General features: G+C 42.3%; 1 protein-coding gene across 30 annotated transcripts in view; it reads right to left on the reverse strand.

Moving 5' to 3' along the window:
* MAPK8IP3 (mitogen-activated protein kinase 8 interacting protein 3) overlaps window positions 1-20072 on the reverse strand; it is a 73647-nt gene that overhangs the window by 37072 nt on the left and 16503 nt on the right. For 11 of the 30 annotated variants that reach the window (XM_053958078.1, XM_053958071.1, XM_053958077.1 and 8 more), the window contains exons 2-7: window positions 14719-14839; window positions 13905-13975; window positions 13077-13168; window positions 11205-11228; window positions 7442-7586; window positions 1407-1656 (exon numbers count right to left, since the gene is read on the reverse strand). In XM_053958078.1, the coding sequence (XP_053814053.1) occupies window positions 1407-1656; window positions 7442-7586; window positions 11205-11228; window positions 13077-13168; window positions 13905-13975; window positions 14719-14839 (703 nt within the window). The remainder of the gene's footprint in view (window positions 1-1406; window positions 1657-7441; window positions 7587-11204; window positions 11229-13076; window positions 13169-13904; window positions 13976-14718; window positions 14840-20072) is intronic. The other 19 variants (XM_053958092.1, XM_053958089.1, XM_053958087.1 and 16 more) reach the window with 8 other exon arrangements.

The following is a 20072-nucleotide window of genomic DNA, read 5'->3' on the forward strand; positions in this document are numbered from 1 at the left end:
AAAAAAAAGCAGCTTCCACTTCACACTTGCACACACATAAAGAAGAGATGACTCTGATCCAAGGAAACTGTTGATAGTACATGAGCTTGTAAAGCAGCAACTGTAAAAATCAGGTTATTTATAGGGCATTCAAACTACTGACATCCATGCTTAGCTTTCCTGATACAAGTATTTAATGGTCTTGCCTTGGCCAGGATCACAGCCAGACCACAATCTAACAGCAGGCTGTTTAGAACCCATATGCTTCCATATGCTGACAGATGGACATCTGTGACCCTGAGGGCCTCCTCAGGAAAATACAGACTGCGACTCAGTCATGGCAGTTCTCCTTCAGTGCTACAGCAAAAGATGTTATATGTTGGTTTATGGTCTTACTTCGTTAGGAACCAGCTTGTGAATGTCAGCAGAGGAATTTCTGCTTCAGTAATAACTTAGTTATAACTTCTGCTTCCCAACAAATAACTTGGGTAAAAAGATCATCAGCTGGTTCAGATGCCAACCTCAGAGACCTACGTTTACCCCTGTGCTCCTGCAGATCATCCTAATGACCTTCGATAAATCTTACGGTCCTTTTGTAATTTAAGTTCATGACATGTAGAACAGATCACTTCTCATTTCTCATGGCCACTTTAAGTCTCACAATCCAGGGTGAGACTGCTCAGACACTACATGGGCACAGCTGAAGGGCTTTTATCATGTTATTACATCATTTATTTTTTAACAGCCTGGTGGTAAAGCTTAGAGAATGGCTTTCCTGACAAGAAATCATTCCAATTACTAAAGGACTTTGGAAAATGGAGATAAAGCAGCTGTAACTTCCACAGATTTGGCTGTGTTCTTATATGAGAAAAAGGCTAAAAGAAATCAGCTCATTTAGCTGAGAAAAACAGCTGGATACAATTATTTTAAGCAAATCAGAGTGTGGGATAAGAGCACAGAGGGAAAATAATTATTTAATCTCACTGACAAATTTGGCATTTGAACAACTGGATATAAAATACTTACGAATAAATACAGAGAGAAAACTAAGTATAAGCTTTTCATTTTCATATTGATGAGATCCAGGAACAGCTTTCCAAAAGCTCAGCCTAAGACGTGACTTGAGTGCTCAAGAAAGAGGTTCCAAGACATGAATGCATGTCACTGCAGGGAACTGAACTCAGTAACTTGTTCCCATTCTGTTAATTTGTGAAATTACTCATATAACTAGTGTTTTCAAAAATTTACTATGCAGAAAACTGCTAACATCCAGTTAACCCTGTCTCATTCATGTACCTTTCCAAGTCAGGCTTCCTCAAATTCTGTACTTACAGTGCAGTCTCCCAGCCTCTCCCTGTAACAGAGAGACACAAGCACTGGGAAGTCGATTATGTTAGTGACCAAATACCTGAGCTCAGCTGCCATACCTATGCTGACATTCCTCATCTCCTGTGTGACCTGGACTTCCATGTTCCGGCTGTTACGCTTTTCTCGTGCCCTCTTATTGCTCTTGGTGGTGCCATTGGTGTACTCGCTGATGGGCTGGATGCTCTCGTTCAGAGGGGTGACAGCAGCAGAGGGCACGGATGACGTGGGAGTGTTGGACTTGGTTCCCGTGGTGCTTGGCGTGGCAGCTGCTGAGGACTGCCCAGATTCAGACATTTCGTCTTGGGGGCACTGTGGCGATTCCAGGGCAGCAGAACAGAAAGGGAAAAACACAATTATACATTTCAGTAAGTCCCATTTGCTGGTGTATGGCTGCCTTAAAGCATTATGAGCATGGTTCTTGCTCACTGTACCAGTTACATCTCCCATTGTTTGCTGGTGACACCGGGCACTACCACCACAGTGAAACAGAGAGTTCTCATGCTGAATTCAACATGCAAATCCCACCTGTAGAAAGGGCTGATAACCTACCCCTTCACTACTGAATAGCGGTCTTCACAAATCACATTGGTATGTGATCTCAAGAAAGGTGGCCTTATCACAGGTGAAAAGCACCTGTAGCTCACACTGACTACAGTGAAAGCTGAAGGGCTTTGGTACTTGCAGCAAACTAGGCCAGTGTTTCCCAAGCCTGCAAGGCAACATGGATATCGCTTGAGAAGGATCTGAAGTGGCCTCTTAGAAGTCTTGGCTGATGTCATTACTGTAAGCCACCAACACATCTGGATGAGAAAACAGCAGACTGGTTTTGCCACTGAATTGCAGAAGCAGAGTGGACACTGATCTGGGATGCTCTGGCTTGTCTGACACAAGAGATCTATGTGCCCAAACCACCTTATGCAGAGCTAGGCAGGCATGGGTCCAGCTTGGGAACACAGCATAAGCAGGTGTGGTCTCCCACTTCCAAATGGCAGGATGACAATACCCAAGAATTCAGAAAGATGAGACATGAACACAGGAGATGGATTCTCAGTATGGAATGTGCAAAATGGCTCTTGGTTCTAATAGACATTACAGCCCCACTTCTTGTACCATCACCTCTTGAGGAAAAGGCAGCTTCAAGGTTTTGTCAGGGTTTTACACTGTGAGCTGTGTTTGTCAATTAAAGCAGCACTGCTTCAGTAAGACAAGGAATGCCCTGACCAGTGCCATGGCCCCTCTCAGACTTAAATGAGATTTCCCCAGTCTTAAGGGCAGCCCGCTATTATTACTGCCTGCAGGGAGGTGACGTAATCAATGCTGAGAGTTATATGTGACAGTAAGTTGCAACTGGGTACAGTGGCATTCATCTGCACATCCAGACCCAGCTTTCTTCTTCACCACTGGCCTCTCACCTCCTGTGCAAGTACTAGAGAGATCCTGGTTCTGCTCAGAGGCTGCTCTGAGCCCGCAAACCTTGGAGCTGTGATAGGGTTTCACTTTGCTCATCTGGAAGTCTCGTTCTCTTGTTCTAATAACAGCTTCACAACTTGACAAAAAAATCCAATATGGGATGAGTGAGAAGACGGAAAAAAATGGTGACTTAACCCTTTGCAGCCTTATTTTTGTTAAATCTGGAATTTTATTAAGATCTTCCTTTAATTAGACTGGCCTCTGTATGCTTATCTTAGAATGCTTTGCTGCACACTAGGGAAGTCAAAGGGTTTACACTGCATCTGCGCACTTACATTGGAAACTCAGTTTTTTTACAATGGCACTACCATTAAATGCAAACCACATTTTGTGTATTTTCCGCATTGTCAGTCCAAACAGAACCCACATTCCCACATGAATATCCAAACCATCTCCCTTCAAATACACTGGTTTTAGCACCAAGACTGAGATGAGAACTTTGCACTTAGGCTGCTACATGTGAAAACCACACTTCCCACCTCTACTTTATATTCCTGGTTTAGGAGCTACTTTCCCAGTATGTAAAGAAAAAAAAGAGTCAAATAGAATTTTTGATAATAAATAGCGTCCAGTAAGCTTTAGACTACCTCAACAGCAGTTTGTCTTCTGTGCTTTCAGATGTAAAAAGGGAAAAAGATTATCAAGTGCGAAGTGCCACCATAAAACCTCTTTCCTCAAACAAAACTGCTGTTAGATGAAAGAATTCTGGGATGTTCTTGGACCCACTCTAAGTCTATGAGAATAAGCAAAGTTCAGGAACATCTTAGCTGTGTAGACACACAGGTGGGTCCATTCCATTTGTCACTCCTTGTTCTTATGAGCCACATGTCATTCAAAAGCCCTGGATCATCAGTGTCTATAGGGTAATATTTGTATCAGCAATATCCTGTATCTTCTTGTTTATTGACATAACCTGCCCCTTACCCTGAACACACGAATAAGTAATTACCCCAGTCTTTCACTACTCTTCAGTTACAGATGTGAGTTTTGTACTTTATCAACCTTCCAGCCTGCACTGGAGAAATTCCTCCCAAATGTATATACTACCAATGTCCTCCTCTTCACAGCCCAGCAGCTGGTATCTTCCTTCTATTGTCTGAGTCCTCTGTTATTGCTAAATATTGCACTAAGAGTACAACTCTTCTCTCCAGCACAGGAGGCATTCTCCAAAACCCATAGCTCACCCAAAGAATAATCTCCACAGCCACCACTTACCTATGGCCATAGGTAAACCTCCTAAACATCAACTGTGTAGTAGTGACCTCCAAAATGAATTGTAAAGGCCCAACATTCATAGCAGTCATATGTCACCATGAGAAGCCACAATTGTATGGTTATAACACTGAAAGCATAGTACATAAAAACAAAAATGTTAAGGACTTTCATTTCCAAAACACTGTATAAAATAAATGTAAAACTGAATGCAAAAATAAAATAATGCAAAAATAAAATAAAAACAGCAACTGAAATAGAAAATAGTAATAAAAAGTAAACAAAGACACTTAAAATGTAAGTACAGCATGGCCCTATGAAGAAGGAAAACTAGTGAGAATAGTCAAGTACATACTGGGAAGGTGAGTCATGTGTGAGTGATGTCAGCAAAATATCAGAGCTTTGAAGAAGAGGCAAGGGAGGCATGAGCCATGCCCTCTGAAAAGTCAGTCATGCAGAGGATTTAAGAAATAGCATTTCAGTCACAGAGTGTGCAAGAAGCTTGTGGGAGGAAAATCTCCATTCCAAACTAGCAAGTCAGTCCATCACATCTTTTAATTATTCATTAATTTATTCCATACTCAGGAAATTCTCCATAACAGACTACTCATCCAAGTCTTCTTAGGTCCACTGTACCATCTAGCCTCCTTTATCCCAGCATTCCACTCTGAGTCACCCTAACAAGCACCAACATGAATCCCAGTATGATACATTTTGGCGCAGCACACTGCTAGTTCTGCACAAAGCTTTCTTGGAACCAGATTTTTTTGGCCTGATACCACCATCACCACCACATAACTAAGAGATCTAGTCAGTAATCACTGGATGGTTTGGGTTGGAAAGGGTCTTAAGCACCACCTAGTACCAACCCCTGTGTAGGGTGTCTTCTGTGCTCAAAGCAGAACAACCTCTATTACCTGAACTTGGACACCAAAGCTTCCCACTTATCTGGGTTGCTGCTGCATTCTCCTGCAATGTGGATGCTGGGTTACTTCTTTTTCAAGTTCTCAGTGGGACCACTGAAAGAATTAGACCATAGCAAGGCTGTGAAAGATGGATCTAACCACAGTGTCCACCCAAATCTTCTCTAAAAACTAACCCCCACTGCCCAGCCTGGTCACTGGAAGGTCTGTTCACTCTAAGGTGTGCAGCACTGCCTGGAGAAGCCTGAGGAATAATAGATTCCAGAGGTGGGCTGGGCTCCACGCATTTTGGTTGTGCTGGCACAGCACTAGTATGAAGAAACACATTTCCACCATCCATTATTATGTTATTAAACTGTGGTACTGCTATTCTCTAATTCCAGACAGAGCTTTCCAGAAATGACTGTAGGATCTGAATGGCATTCTGCAAGTTGCTACATTTCCCAAAATTCTGTGCCTTTAACATTACAGTAAGGACTGGATTCCAACCCTCCATCCTAGGCAAAGATATTTTGGATTTCCAAATTCCACAATGGCAGAGAGCTGACAAAGTGCTGACATTTCTGCTGTGCTAGGCCTGGCTGCTTTACAGACATAGTGTTAAAAAAATTAACTTGCTACTTTGTTTTTCGAGTAAATTGATAATTTGTCTATGCATCAAGAAGGCCACTGCTGTAGAGTCCCTCATATGAAAGCCTGTTCATGGAATCTGGAGACATGTAGAACGGGTACAACAAGCTGGTGATTTCTTTTCTATCTGTCTTAGGTTGACTGTATGATGCTTTTATGCCCAATCGTCTGTTCTGTTTATGCTGAATAATAAGTTTTACACCTTTAAGACTTGTTCCAGGAGTGAAGGGGGAAGAAGAAGCGCAAAGTTTGTTTTCAGAAACTGCACTCACATTCCTTCTCCTGGACTGTGTTGTCTGCAGACGGACAGACAGCGAGACAGAGCTCTCCTTTGCTTTTTAGTTTTAGCTAGCTGAGGCAAAGAAGTTCTCCTGGACTGTGGTTTTTCCTTTTCTTTGGACCTGCTCAAAGCTGCTCTGGACTGAACACCAAGAACAGCACCGGCAGCTCGCACCTGTGGCCCAGCAGGCCGGGCCTGGGCCGCAGCATTTCCAGCGGTGGAGGGACTGATAAGAGACTGAGTGAGCCGAGCTGCAGCCCAGGCAGGGGGGGATTTTTCTGAGTTTGTCTCTCTTTTAAAGCGGCAAGAAGTTTCATTGTTTAATATTATTTAGGTTTTCTTGTTTAATAAACAGTTTTTTCCACTTTTCTCCAAGGAAGTATTTTTCCCCGAACCGGTTGGGGGGAGGGGCCAATTGAATCTGCCTTCTAGAGGAACCCCTTTGGGGATTCTCTCCCAAATTTGCCCTGAACCAGGATGTATCTCCTCTTTGCCTTTACCGGATCAATGTAGTTTACAGGATCAGTGATTCAAAACTTCTCAAAAGGAGGCCAGTCTTTACTTGTGACACATAAAACAGCTGATGTTCTACAAATTCCAAGCAAAGTGAAGGTAAATTCAATCAGACACTTTTGAAGTAGAGCAGAGGCTCTGTGAGATACCGGTGGGCACACTGAGTTGAGCTCAGCAGAGAAACCAGTGGCTCTCAGACCTGTCACCAGGCATTTGTGAAAAATCATTTAAAGAGAAGGACTTGGTGGGATCCTGAGCGCAAAGACTTTGCAAAGTTCACATGTACAGCTCACGGGAAATGCAGGTCACCGTGCATAGCCTAATCTGTCAGACCAATCTCTGAATAGCAGAGAGGAGACCCCTGAATGGCAGAGCAGAGCACAAGATGCATCGGGCAGCCCCATGAGCTGCTCCAGTGCAGCTGCAATGCTGTGAGGAAGACTTCATGCAGAAGGCAGAGCAGTAACTGTGACACATGTACTGAAGGTAGACAGTGCAAGTCTAGAGAAGTGACTAGGCATAGGAGGAATGTAAGACCTTTAAGCTCAGTGCAAGACATGGGCATTCAGACAGGATAAGAAGGAGGCCTTTTTAGTGAATATAGGAAGGCCAGGAGATCAGTCAAAAATGACAAACGCTTAAGGGCAAGTGCAACCCAATGCCTGGCCCCACCTGAACTGCAGAACCATTGTTCTTGTCAAAGCGGAGAGAAGGGACAGGTTCTACCATGTCCTCCCCCAAATAAGCTATTAAGAAATGAAGGATTTCCCTTCACTCAATTCCTAACTGCTTCCACACACATCCCTCTCAACTTGGGGCCAGCCAAGTAAAGGAGATTATCTCTGAGACAAAGCAGCATGAGGAGCTATGTCAAATCCTTCCTGCACCATATGCCAGATCTGCAGAAGAATATCCTCCACCTCCAGCACAGCTACTATGGGAGCAAACACACAGGGAGAGGCTGCAAAGGGTTACGGACACAGATTGTCTCTAGCTTAATGAAAATGTGAGATGTTACCAACAGTGAAAGAGTGGGAAACCCTTGCTCTGTCATGGTCTAGAAAACCTTGTAGCTGGAGTTGGACTGCAGCTGGCCGAGGTCACTCAGGTGCCAGTGGTCCAGTGTTGGGACGATCTTGGGCCCTATCTGCCCACGTACCATGCCATCAGCGAGAGGGAAGACATTCAGGGAGTTGGGTCGTTCCTTCCTGCTAAAGAGACAAACAGGGAGAGAGAGGAAAGTGTGTTAGCTGTGTACAAGGTTCTGATAGAAAACAAACAGCACACTAGTGTATATGAAATACTAGTTACTAGAAATTGGACTGCAACTGTTACCCTCATATGGTAGCTGTCTGAACTCTGAACTCCCACACTTTCTTGGTGTTGGCTGCTCAGTCCCATGGTGTCACTGCTAGAGTAATACCTTCTCCTGAGGAAACTCTAAGACAGAGGGGGTCAGTGGCCATAACAGGTACAACGGACTGCTCAATCAGTATGAGAAATTTGGAGGAACATGAAAGTGCAGGGAACCACCAGCCAATTTAAGTCAGTGCTTCTGAGAAACAAAGGTACTGGAGGAAAATAAGCCACAGCAAACAACCCTCACAGCAAAAAAATAAAAGCTCCGTAGCTACTAGAGATGTCACCACAGGGTGAGGAAAAAGGCTTTTAAGTGTCATCTACATGAAATTTATGACATTCTACCCCAAATCTGGTGAGCTTCAACAACAGGAACCAGAGGGGTTGGATTACTTCCAATTTTAAGCAAGGAATTTGTATTTGTATTCCTTGATCTCCCTTGATACCCATATCACAATGCACTCACAATTCAGAAACTAAACAAAGACATAAATGAATACATCATGCATATTGCTAGGTGTCTCTAAGTGTGTTCTGTTCATCCTCTCTAGCAACTGCAGGTGACTTGCTAGCTGCAGGTTTGATTCTGAACATAAAAGCTGGCACAGATTTTGAGACCAAGCTTCAGTGGGAGAAAATCTAGAGCAAGCAGTGGAGGTGGAAAGGCTGTGGAAGCAGCTTGCTAAACCCAGCAAATGGTTCAGAGTATCTCTAATTTATTCCAGTTCCTGCAGAGCTGAACTAAATTGATTCTCTGTGTCATGTGCAGCCATACTTGGACTCAATCCTACTTCACCTACTCCTGCACAAAGTTTCTGCTTAATCTTGGGATCTGATGAAACCTGCCTTCTGTAGTACACTGTTAGTAACAGCAGACCTCCATGTTCCTTTCTGTAATAATCAGCAGCATTGGATGTCATGCCCAGGCTGGGAAACAAGCGCAGCCACTTTACCTGTGACCACGGCAGACAACTGCTACAGGGACCCTGGAACAGAGCAAACACACTAACATAGGGGGTGGTACACCAAGTCAGATCTTTTAGGAAGGACACACATGGAGTGTCCAGCAGAGGAGACAATGTTTGCTGAGAAAAACCACAATGCCCAACCTTCTCACTCCAAGCACTGCCCAGCCACCACAGCAGGCTGCATTGCTGTATCAGTGCCTACCTCAAATAGGCAAAAAGGCCTCCTGTGGCCTGTCCTGGATAGGCAAGATGGAACAGAAAGGTATTTCCAGCATGGCCTGCTTGGGACACACTTTTCCTAGGAATCTGCATTAAAAATCCTCTCCTGAAGATACTAGACTTGTACATGGGAGTTTCATACACAAACCCTCTTAGAAAAGGGGCATGTAACTGGATTTTAGAGGAACACAGATCACTGATAAAACATCATTAACCTTCTCACAGGTAACAAGCAATAGGACAAGAGGAAATGTCCTCAAGTTGCACCAGGGTAGGTTCAGGTTGGATATTGCAGAAAATTTCTTCACTCAAAGAGTGGTTATGCATGGAAACATGATGCCCAGAGCAGTAGTGGAGTCACAATCCATGGAAGCATTCAAAAGGTGTGTGGATGTGGCACCTTGTGATATAATTTAGTGGGCATGAGGGTATCCAGTTGAAGGTCAGACTTGATGACCTTGTAGGTCTTTTCCAACTGTAATGATTCTATCATTCTCCACAGATTCAAACCCAGACTTCTGTGTGACAGGAATTGTCAGTTTCCTTGTAGCTTTTCATTTCCACTACCAAAGGCATCTTGCTGTTTTGTGACTTAAATAATCACTGAAGGTTTAGTGAAAACTTTCTACTGCTGTTTGTCTAAATCCCAGTTTATGACTGTAATCTGCCACTTACACCTGCTCCTACTAGGTCATGATGCCAAAGGACAATTACCTCTGCCTGTCTGCTGTAGGCACCTCTGTTAAAAAAAAATCTCTCTTTTTACGGAGAAAATAAAATTGGGCCATTTTTTGAGATGGTTTAACCATTAGTTTTGTATCTTTCCTTTATGTCAGGACCAAATTACAGTTTTAAGAGAGTCTTGCTTTCACAGGTGTATGGAGCAGGAGAAAGTTTCCTATAACTGCAGAACAGTCCTTGTCAAACCAGTGGTGCAGCCAGAATATCCTAGTGACTATGCTGGAATGACTTGACATAACTCACTGACAGCACTGAGACATAAAAGCTGCCCCCAAAGTATGCTGAGAGACATTAAATTATACTTTTTCTTTTTGTTGATATGCAAACACATACACACTTAACACACAAGGAAATACAGAAGCCACCAAATGGAGAGGAAATGTGTGAATTTCAGAGTCCCTGTTAAAGAGGTATGGGGTCTCTGTAGCATCAGAAGCTGTCAAATCTTCAGGAAAGAATTTTAGCACAGACTGTTAGGAAATTTCCTTGCTGAGTTTCTTTGGAAACACCTTCAAGCCTTCAAAACCTCCCAGGAAAGGGGAAGGTAGAGCTAACTCTACTTTTGCAGTCCTGGAGTTGGCTACCAAATTTAAATGCAAATAAATTTGAAGTATCCTCATTTAGACTCATCCTGGTCTAAATTTTGAGTGCTGCAGTTGCTCTCATATACCCAAATCTTTCCAGGATCAGCCAGCGTGAGTCTTAACACTTGATAGTTCCACCTTGAGTTACAAGGTGAACAGCACACTTCTCTCTGTTCTAAAAGCAACATCCTAAAGTTCACAAAACCAACAAAACTACAGTTTGTTTACCAGCATTTAAAGAGGAGAACTAGTCTCTTTGAAGGCTCTGGGCACAGCACTCCCTGCCCAACCATCAGCCAAAAGTGCCTTTGGAAACCCACTGACACTTGTTCTGCTTCCACTCAGAAATCAGACATGGCTTGCTCTCTAGAGTAAAGTAAGAGAGAAGAAATTTCTTAGAACCTGAGGGAATTGCATGAAGCTGTGTCAGGGGAGTTTTAGGCTGAATTTCAAGAAAAGGTTCTTCCTCCAGATGGTGGTGGGCACTGAACAGGCTCCCCAGGGAACTGTCATGGCCTCAAGGCTGCCAGAGCTCCAAGAGCTCTGAGGCACAGAATGGGATTGTTGGGTGTCTGTGGAGGGACAGGAGCTGGATTTGATAATCTTTATGGGCCCCTTCCAGTTCAGGATATTCTATGATTCTACGGGTCTATGATTCTATGACTTTTTAAAACATTAGGGGATGTGACGTGTAAACATCCCATCCCAGACATCTGATCCTGTTTTGGGACCAAACTTGTGTGTCTTCTGCATTTGCATGCACAAGCTTCTCCTTGCTGTGTTATCCCAGCTCCATGGCTCCCTCTGCACCCCTGAATCAGCAAGTCCAGCACAGGTGCCAGTAGACACAGAGAGTAAATGTGCCAGCACAATACAGTCCCAGCATCACACTGTCACCACTCCACAGCAACTTCCAGCACTTGGATTAATGAAGTTCAGATGCAGCAATAGGATTTACCTTTTCCTCCAGGACTGGCGATGACTGCAGTGACAAACATAACAGCCAAACAGCAGCAATCCCACAAAAAGCGAGACAAAAAGAACAACCATTAGAGAGCAAATGTCATGCAAACATGCAACCTACCACAGACACAAGGTACACATGCAACTGCAAACCCCATGCCATGTGGAAGTGGGTACTGTAGATGTGACAGCCTGATCAGAGAGCAAGAAAACTAGGTAAGTTTTCCCAGAATCAGTCTGAGAGACTTTAGGGAGTTGAAGATAAACAATGACAGCTTATTATCATAAACAACCTGCAGGTGGTATTTTCCTACTCTGTTTTCTTGTTTTTCTCGAAGATTGTTTATAAGAAAGACATCTTGTTAATTAGCCAATCAGGTGATATGTATTGATTAATTGACCTAACCAGGTCTATCTCTATTGGAACAACGTATAAAAAGAGGATCCAAAGTAAAGGCACATGCTTTATGCAAACCAGCTTTCTGGATAGTCTGTGCTACACACACGCACACACAAAGCTGGAAATTAAGGAAAAACTCCCATTTCCCACTGGTAGCTCCCACAGACTTGGATCACAGTCCCATCATGGGCTTTTCACAGACATACAGTGTTTCTCTCCAAGGACACTAGCAATATGCCAAACTTAAAGGGTAAAAGACTAACTTCTCTGACATGAAAAGGTAATTCTTGATGGAAATTTTGCCCTTCACCAACTGAGACTGGCAGTCCTGTAGATACAACCAGCAACACTTTTCACTGGGCAACTCTTTCATGGAATGTTAACATAAAGCCATAATTAATATCAGCTTATTTAAGAGTCAGGGAAGGAAAAGCTTTTAAGCTTTTAAGAAAGGAAGAAATTAAAAATTATTAAAAATTACATACTCCAGCTCAGGAGTTGGACTTCAATGATGCCTGTGGCTCCCTTTCAACTCAGGATAGTCTATGATTCTATGACTCAAAGTTGGCAGGTGCACACAGGACTCACCCTTTAAAAGAGAGACGTTCTAAGTTTGCTTTTGCCTACAGTACTTTTAGATTTTACTGTTTAAGCACTTCCACACATATATTCTTAGGTCCAGAAGTGTAAGTTGGGAGAGAAACAAGCCTAACACACTTATCCCACTCCATCTCTAACATTAGGATCAGATCATGTTCTGGGAGCTCACTCTGGATTTCCAGACTGTGAGGGATAGAAAAGAAGGAAGAAAAATAGTCTGATAAGGGAGATTTTATGAACAGATGAGCACTTACTAACTACTGGTTCTTTTTAGACCATGTCCTCTCAAGCTTTCTACATCTCATCTGCATAGGAAAGATGACATTTAGCTTTTTTTTGTTTTTCTCAATTGATTCCTGTATTTTAGACAATTTATTTCTAGTCAGAACCCACACACTGCAGGAAGGGAGGAAAATCCCTTTCTTGGACATAAGTAGGATTTTTGGTGACTGACAGAAAGCTTCCTCTGAAAGAACAACAGGTGAAAAAATCCTGTAATGGCTAATGGATTTAACTGCTACGGTTTTGCTGCCTATCCCACATACAAAGACATGTAAACACACAAACACTTTATTTGACATCTTCATCTATTCTATAGATAAACTTTTACACACTACCTAAGAATATGAATGTTTTTTCCAGAGGCCCCATCAATAGCAGCATGATAAAGCCTCACCTCTCTAAAACAACATATAAAGCTCCTCACCATCAAGTACCCACAACTCACCCAGAACCCATTAAAACAGAGCTTCAGCTACAATCCTTGTCCCCAGGGAAAGGTCCTGCTCTGTTTTCTCTCTCAAACACACACATTCAGTGTTTAAGTTCCTACGTGACATCTGTTATACTGAAAGGTCATAGCCCTACCTTCTCCCAGGTACACTGCCCTCAGTTTGGTTATTTCCCCCAACTTGCTGCATCTTAGATCGCTCAATGTGCTCCACGTAGGTCTGGATCATCTGTGAGGATAGAAAAATCCATGAGGCAAACAGATGAGAAGGAAAGGCCCATTTTCTGCTTTTATTTAATTTTCTATGGCATCCATTTCCATTACCCTGGGTTTTTTTGCAGACTTCCTTATCTTTACTGTTGCCTTCTAAGCTGATGATCTAAGTGAATGGTCTAATCTGATAGAAAATTTGTTAGCAAATAGTGTCAGAAATTACTTCAGCTGAATCTCATAACCAAAGAGCCTTGAAGAAAACAACATAAGCCTGGAGGCTCATTGGCAATGGGAGATGAGAGAGGACTGTGCACAGCATCACAGAACAGCTGAGATTGGAAGGATTAATGGTCCTACGGTCTATTAGTCCACTCCCTGCTGAAATAGGGCCACACAGAGCAGGCTGCCACAGGACCGTGTCCAGGTAGCTTATGAATATCTCCAAGGAAGGAGACTACAAAATGCCTCTGAACAACCTGTGTCAGGGCTAATTGCCCTTGCAGTAAAGTAGTTTTTACTACTTTGTTCAGAGTGAGCTTTCTGTGTCCTCGTTTGTGCCAGCTGTCTCCACTGGGTAACAGTGAACACAGCCTATCTCCATCCTCTTTACACCCTCCAGTCAGGTATTTCTGATGTTCCCAAAGTTCAGAAGCTCTAGTCATCACTAGGATTGTAAAGCTGAGTTCTTTGACATGATATAGTCATGTAGATATAGACAAAGAGTTTATTTATTTAGAAAGATGATATCCTACCTCTGTGTGACGCTGATGCAGAGCGTTATACTCCTTCTTCATTTCCGATTCACGTTCTTCCAGTCGAGAAACTGCCAAGAGAAGATCCCAACTATCACTAACATACAACTGGTTCTCAAAATAAACTATTTGAGAAACAAAGCCTATTTTTTTTAGAAATTAATTTACACCTACTGAATAAAACAAACAGAATTGTGGGATTTGGTTTTTGTTACACTCTTAGTTCATGGGTACCTGCATGCTCCCAATACCAGCGATTTTGCACCACAAATACAATAAAACCACAGAAGTTTTTCAGTGGTAGCCTGGTGCCCTGTAAGCATCTTCGTTTGGCAACAATTTATTGTCCTCTGGGACTGGCTCTTCTGGCTACTTGAGGAGCAGGAGTACTGGATGAAACACCAAAAAATTCTGAGGGGAACTTCAATGACTGCACATATTAAGGAAGTATTTGTAAAAACAAATACACAAACTAAGTAACTAAGTAGCTAATTAATGTGATGATTTTTAAAAGAATGGAAGATTCTACAAGGAGAAACTGGAAACCAGGTTCCAAAGGCCCAAATCTTACACCTTGCATCTAGAGAGACTGACCACGAAAGAGAAGAAATGTAGCCTCTACTGAATTAGTGTGGGTACATCCCACCCTTTGGAAAGCTCAGAATTTTACATCAAAGTAAGGGACAACCAGATATTTTGGCCTTTACACAAATTACATTAAAACAAAAGAAAGTATGAAGATTATTTTTAAAGTAGCACTGTATGTGTGTAGAAGGCATGTGTACAATTGTGTCTGGTGCACAGCTTTGCTTACTCTGGTCTGCATAGTTTTTGGTCTTCAGCTCCAGCTGTCGAGTCTGAAATTCAAGGTGCTCCACTTGGATTTGTAGTTCTTTCTTCTCCTGTTCCAGTGCATCTTCAAACTCTATGAACTTCTGCTTAGGGAAGAAGTAGAGAAGGAGGCACAGATGAGGATTACATGCAAAGTGGGTTTGCCCTACCATGACCCTTCCTCTCCTCACAAAAATAGAAATTTGAGAGAATATAAATTACAAAATCAGAAATAAGAATTTTTAAGTAGCACAACAGTATTTTATCAAGCTGAAGAATCTTATTTTATATTAGAAACATATTGTTATCTTCAATGCATAATAAATATATAAACTATGGTCCAACATGAATTCTGAAAACCAGTACAACTTTATAATCCTCAGCAATGCTGGTCTTCTTTATACCAGGCTGAATTTTGATTCCTGTTAATTTGATGTCACAGAAGAAAAATTTTATTTACAATCATGTATTTAAAAATACTTATGTCAGAAACCTTCAGACTAACTCTTCTAATGATGCAGATATAGAGAGCTCCACCCAAAATTCCTGGGGTGGGGGGGGGACACAAGTCTTGCAGAAATGTCAAGTCTTTTGGAAAACTAAGCTCCAACTCTGCTGCTGCTCATTTCCATTATAACCAACACAGAGGCAGCTGCACAAAGCAGTGTGATTCCTGCACAGGACACTGGACCAAAAGAAAGGTTTTAGAGATACACTCATTTCATGATGAAAACACAACAGGAAAATACCTGATTTCAGGGTGTTCTTTCTGTAAACTGTCACTTCTCGCCTGTGAGCTTTAGTCACTCCCTGATGTGGACACCAGCACACAAAAGCAGAGTAAAACATGTGGAACATTCTGTTCAGCTCCACTGTGGGATATCACAAAACTCATGGTAGGAACTGGAGCCACAGGGACTCCATATAATGAAATATCATATAGTGTCACATAATACCATTAAATGATATATCATATAATAAAGCATCATATCATATAATAAAGTATAATATATAATATCATGTCATATCATAATATCATATCATATCATAAAGTATCATAAAGTATCATGAAATATTTAAGCAGGATCCCTGGGAAGTGAATGCAGCTCCACATCTCTGCAGGATCAGCCTGGTTCTTGTGTGATACATGGTTATCAGAGGTTTTCTGCAGAATACACTAATGCAATAAGGATCCATAGCCCACACATCTAGATTTAGAAACAGCTGCTTCTAGAACCATCCCAGACACAAACTGGTGGTAAAGTCTCTAAGACTCAGAGAATACGTGCTTCTCTCCAGCAAACCAAGCCTGAACGTTACCACTAGGCTCACAAAGACACAGTACTGCAAAGCTATGCCACCAGCTGCAGTACACATCCTGGCCTGGCTTATAAACCCAAAAATTAAAATCTCATTACATTACTCCTGAATAGTTCCACCCAATGAAGCCAAATGTACAGCATTATTTGCACCAACCAGTCCAGTAACTAGAACACTAACCCAACAGCTGAGCTGTTTGAGCACAGCTAGAGTTGGCAGCAGCCCTGGATCTGGAGCTGCTGAGGATGACAGTGAGAAGGAAATTAAGCTAAGCAGGCTTTAATCCACCCTTTAAAAAGTTTATGGGTCAAGAGGAGCCCACAGGAAGTAACAGGGATATGTGAAGAGCTCACAAGGTTCTGCTCCTGACCCTGCCTCTCTCTCCATCTGTTTGCCAAATCCTCCTTAGGTCCGGGCCCATTAGATTCACCAGCACATGCACACTGGCTGGAGAAACCTCGTCTGTCTAAAATCATGGATAATGGGGAGGAAAATCCCTCCCCTTCTGCCCTCTTCATGAGGGAAGTGTTCTCTCCACAAACGTCACTGCTCAGGGGCATGTGAATGTAAATTTAACAAATTAAAGCTTTGTTTTACTCCAAAAGAGACAGACACTGGTAAGAATCTTTTTTTTTGGCAAAGATTCTCAGGGAAAGTAACACATTTAAATGCTCAGTAAGATTATTTTGTTAAATTCTGCATATGAACCAATCTACACTCCTGCACTCTCAGGGTAAACCCCATGCACATTCCCTACTGCTTTTACTGGAATTATTAGCAGGGACACTGGAACCATCATTGTAAATTAGATCCTCTCTGCAGATGACTGAAAGTCACATTATTTATGATTCTTGCAAACTTTTAAAACTGCTCAGTAAATTCCTGGGAGCAGTGATTCAGTTTGCATTCCTACATATCTGTATTTACAGAAACAATCAAACACACTTTAGCCACTTCTTGCTTCCCTGCACACAGTGTTCTGCAGTGCCTTTAACCTCTAACTGGGCTTTTAACTTTATTCCTCTTCCTGTCCAAATTTACCATAATAAGGGTTTGGGGTTTTTTTCCACTTAATGGCTGTTTTGCACAGAATCTTCTAGAAACAGCTGCAATGCCAACACCTTTCTTCGGTTATAAAGAAGTCATCTCAGAGGCTAAACATTTACTTATTAATTATATTTTAAGATTGTTCAAGGGTTTAGATTTTTAAGTATGTGTTTCTTCCTGAGACGTCAATTAAACATTGAAATCCCTTAGTCATTCACCCAGCAGCCTGTTTTATAGATTCTGAGAACTTTATAAAACAACGTGCTTTGTAAATTTGTGGATTAATTTTTGAATGCTTTTTCAGAACAACAATCTAATTTCACAATGAGTAAAAAAAGAAAAGAAGTCCTAACAGACACTGACAATGAGCAACAGAGCTGAGAAGCAGCAGTTTCACTTGCTCCATCTGGAGGCTGATGGAAATTATTCCAAGAGAGTATTTTCCTGGTATAATCTCTATCTCATAGGATTTTACTGGAAGCACTCTGTGCTAAAGCTTTTCTGATGAACCCTTTTCATTACAGCCAAGAGCTAAATCCCCATCACATTGCAGTGGCTCAGCTTTCACCACTTTCCTGCTCCGATTTCTCCACCCAGGAACATGAAACACCCCCTCCTCCCTGCTCTTAACTTTGAAACACCCCCTCCTCCCCCCCCTTAACTTTAATTCTTCTACAAATATGGCTAAGTCTTTTTCCTCATACCTGTCTATTTTGCAACCGAAAAGTAATCAAATAACATAAAACTAGAAATCAATTAAGCACCTGGAAAAGAGACATGGAGACAACAATATTAAAAATTAATATTGCTCTAAGTTTTTGTAGGGCAGAACAGCATTTTGGATAAAAGCACTGTAGGATGGCCCATCCTGGTGCTGAGGAGATCAAACAATGGCATTTGTAAGCAGGGGCCCAATGACTTGACCCAGTTCCTGTATGTGCAGCACCTTATACCTGCTCGGACATCAGAATTCATTTCACCTAAGCTTCTCCATGCTCATCACAAGCTCTGACAGCAGGAAAAGTCCCAAATCCAGAGTGAAGTGAGCAGCCAACACAGCAGAACAAGGAGAGGATTCAATTCCTTGCAGCAATGTATCTGAACAACTTAGGCCTCAGTGTGCACCAGCCCTACTGTCTGCAACTGTTCTTATCAGAATTTTCTCAGGGCATTGTGGAATTCATCAAGGTTGCTAAGACATAAACTGTGCTAAAATAAGAACGAAGAAGTTGAGAAACGGCATACCAGGATGGCAAGAACTAGGTAACAGAGGACTGTAGAACACCTGCACAGTAAGAACAGTAAGACACTGAGAAATCAAGGCAGAGAATGAGGGAACAAGACAAACGCACCAATCAAGACATGCGACCTTAGTAGTTTGTAGAATCTATAAAAGTGTGTGTAATGTAAACAATAAACGGCTTCTGCTTGATCACATTGGTCAGTTGTTCAGGAGTCCTGGTTTATCCGCAATAATTCCTGCCAGGCTTTGCCCAAGGAAGATGCTCCTAATGTCCAGATGTCACTACTGCTCATCCTTCATGGCACCAGTGAGTTCTTACCAGGGTATCCAGGCAGGCTTTATTTTTTCCCAGTAAGCCACAACAGACATTCCATACAGCATCCAGGGAAACACCTCACTAGCCACTAGAAACAGCAGAGATTTAACTAACTTTAGTCAGAGATGTGAGCACACCCACAAGTACAACTAAGCTGCACCAGAAGTTTGGAGAAAACAGGTACTTGATGTTCACATGAGTTACTCTTGTGAACGAGAGTCTCCAGAGACAGACAGCAGAGGCAGTACTTCATCTCCAGCACAATGCCAGACCACAGGCCTCAAGTTGTGGCTCACCACCCAAGGCATGTGGCTGCAGGTGGCCCAGATGAGCAGCTAGACTGGCTCCAGGATCTCTCCTGCCCAAACTCGATTGAGACCAAGTATATCCCCAGCACACAAGAAATCCCCAGTCACAAAGTGCTCTCTACACCAAACTCTGCCTTCCCATGGTGCTGGAAATTTGCAACAGGGCAGGAGAAACAGAGAACACAAACTGCATAAAGGGTTTTATTTTTTTTAACTTTTTTTGATTAACCAGGCTCCCAGAGGCAGTCATACTGCAAGTACCTGTTATTGAGTAAACAAATATCCACTGGCATTTTGCTTTTTCCATTTCTTTCAGAGGGACTATACAATCCTGGCCCTGTTGAAGGTGTGGAAATTTCTCAGTAACTTGAAGAGGATCCAGTATATCACCCTAACTCTTTAAACCTTCTAAAAATAACCAGGCAGAGGAAACACTAACTTGTAAGTCTCCTTCCCATCAGAACATTTTCTGTCTATAATATTTACAAAAAGCATCAAATCCAGTTATAACAGAAAAAGAATCATTATTTACTCTCCTGCTTTTCATGTTTTCTATCTCAGTCTATGCCCAGCCAATCCTCCCTAAATGCTGCAGAGATGTTTTGATGCCCAAAGATGAAATTCCAAAGTTCTGTGCATGCTAACAGCAAACCTTCCTAAGGGCAGGAAATATTCAGAGGAATCAACTCTGCAATTCTGACCTCGAACAGTACAATCCCAATGACTTCTGAAAGCAGACACTACAAATACTTCTCTTTCATTATAAATGTTTAATAGGAGCATAGAATCACACAGCTGGTTTGGGTTGGAAGGGACCTTAAAGACCATTTTGTCCCAGCACCCTGCCATGGGCAGGGACACCTTCCACTAGACCAGGTTGCTTCAAGCCCCATCCAAACCTATCCTTAAACACTTTCAGGGATGAGGCAGCCACAGCTTCTCTGGGCAACCTGTGCCAGTGCATCTCCACCCTCACAGGGAACAATTTCTTCCCAATAGCCAATCTAACCCTGCTCTCTGTCAGTTTGAATCCAAGTAGGGGACCAAAAAACTCCAAAGAAACAACCAAACAGCATAGTTCCATAGACTAATTTTTAAACACA

This window comes from Vidua chalybeata, chromosome 16 (genome assembly GCF_026979565.1).
Source record: "Vidua chalybeata isolate OUT-0048 chromosome 16, bVidCha1 merged haplotype, whole genome shotgun sequence".
NCBI classification, from domain to species: Eukaryota; Metazoa; Chordata; class Aves; order Passeriformes; family Viduidae; genus Vidua; species Vidua chalybeata.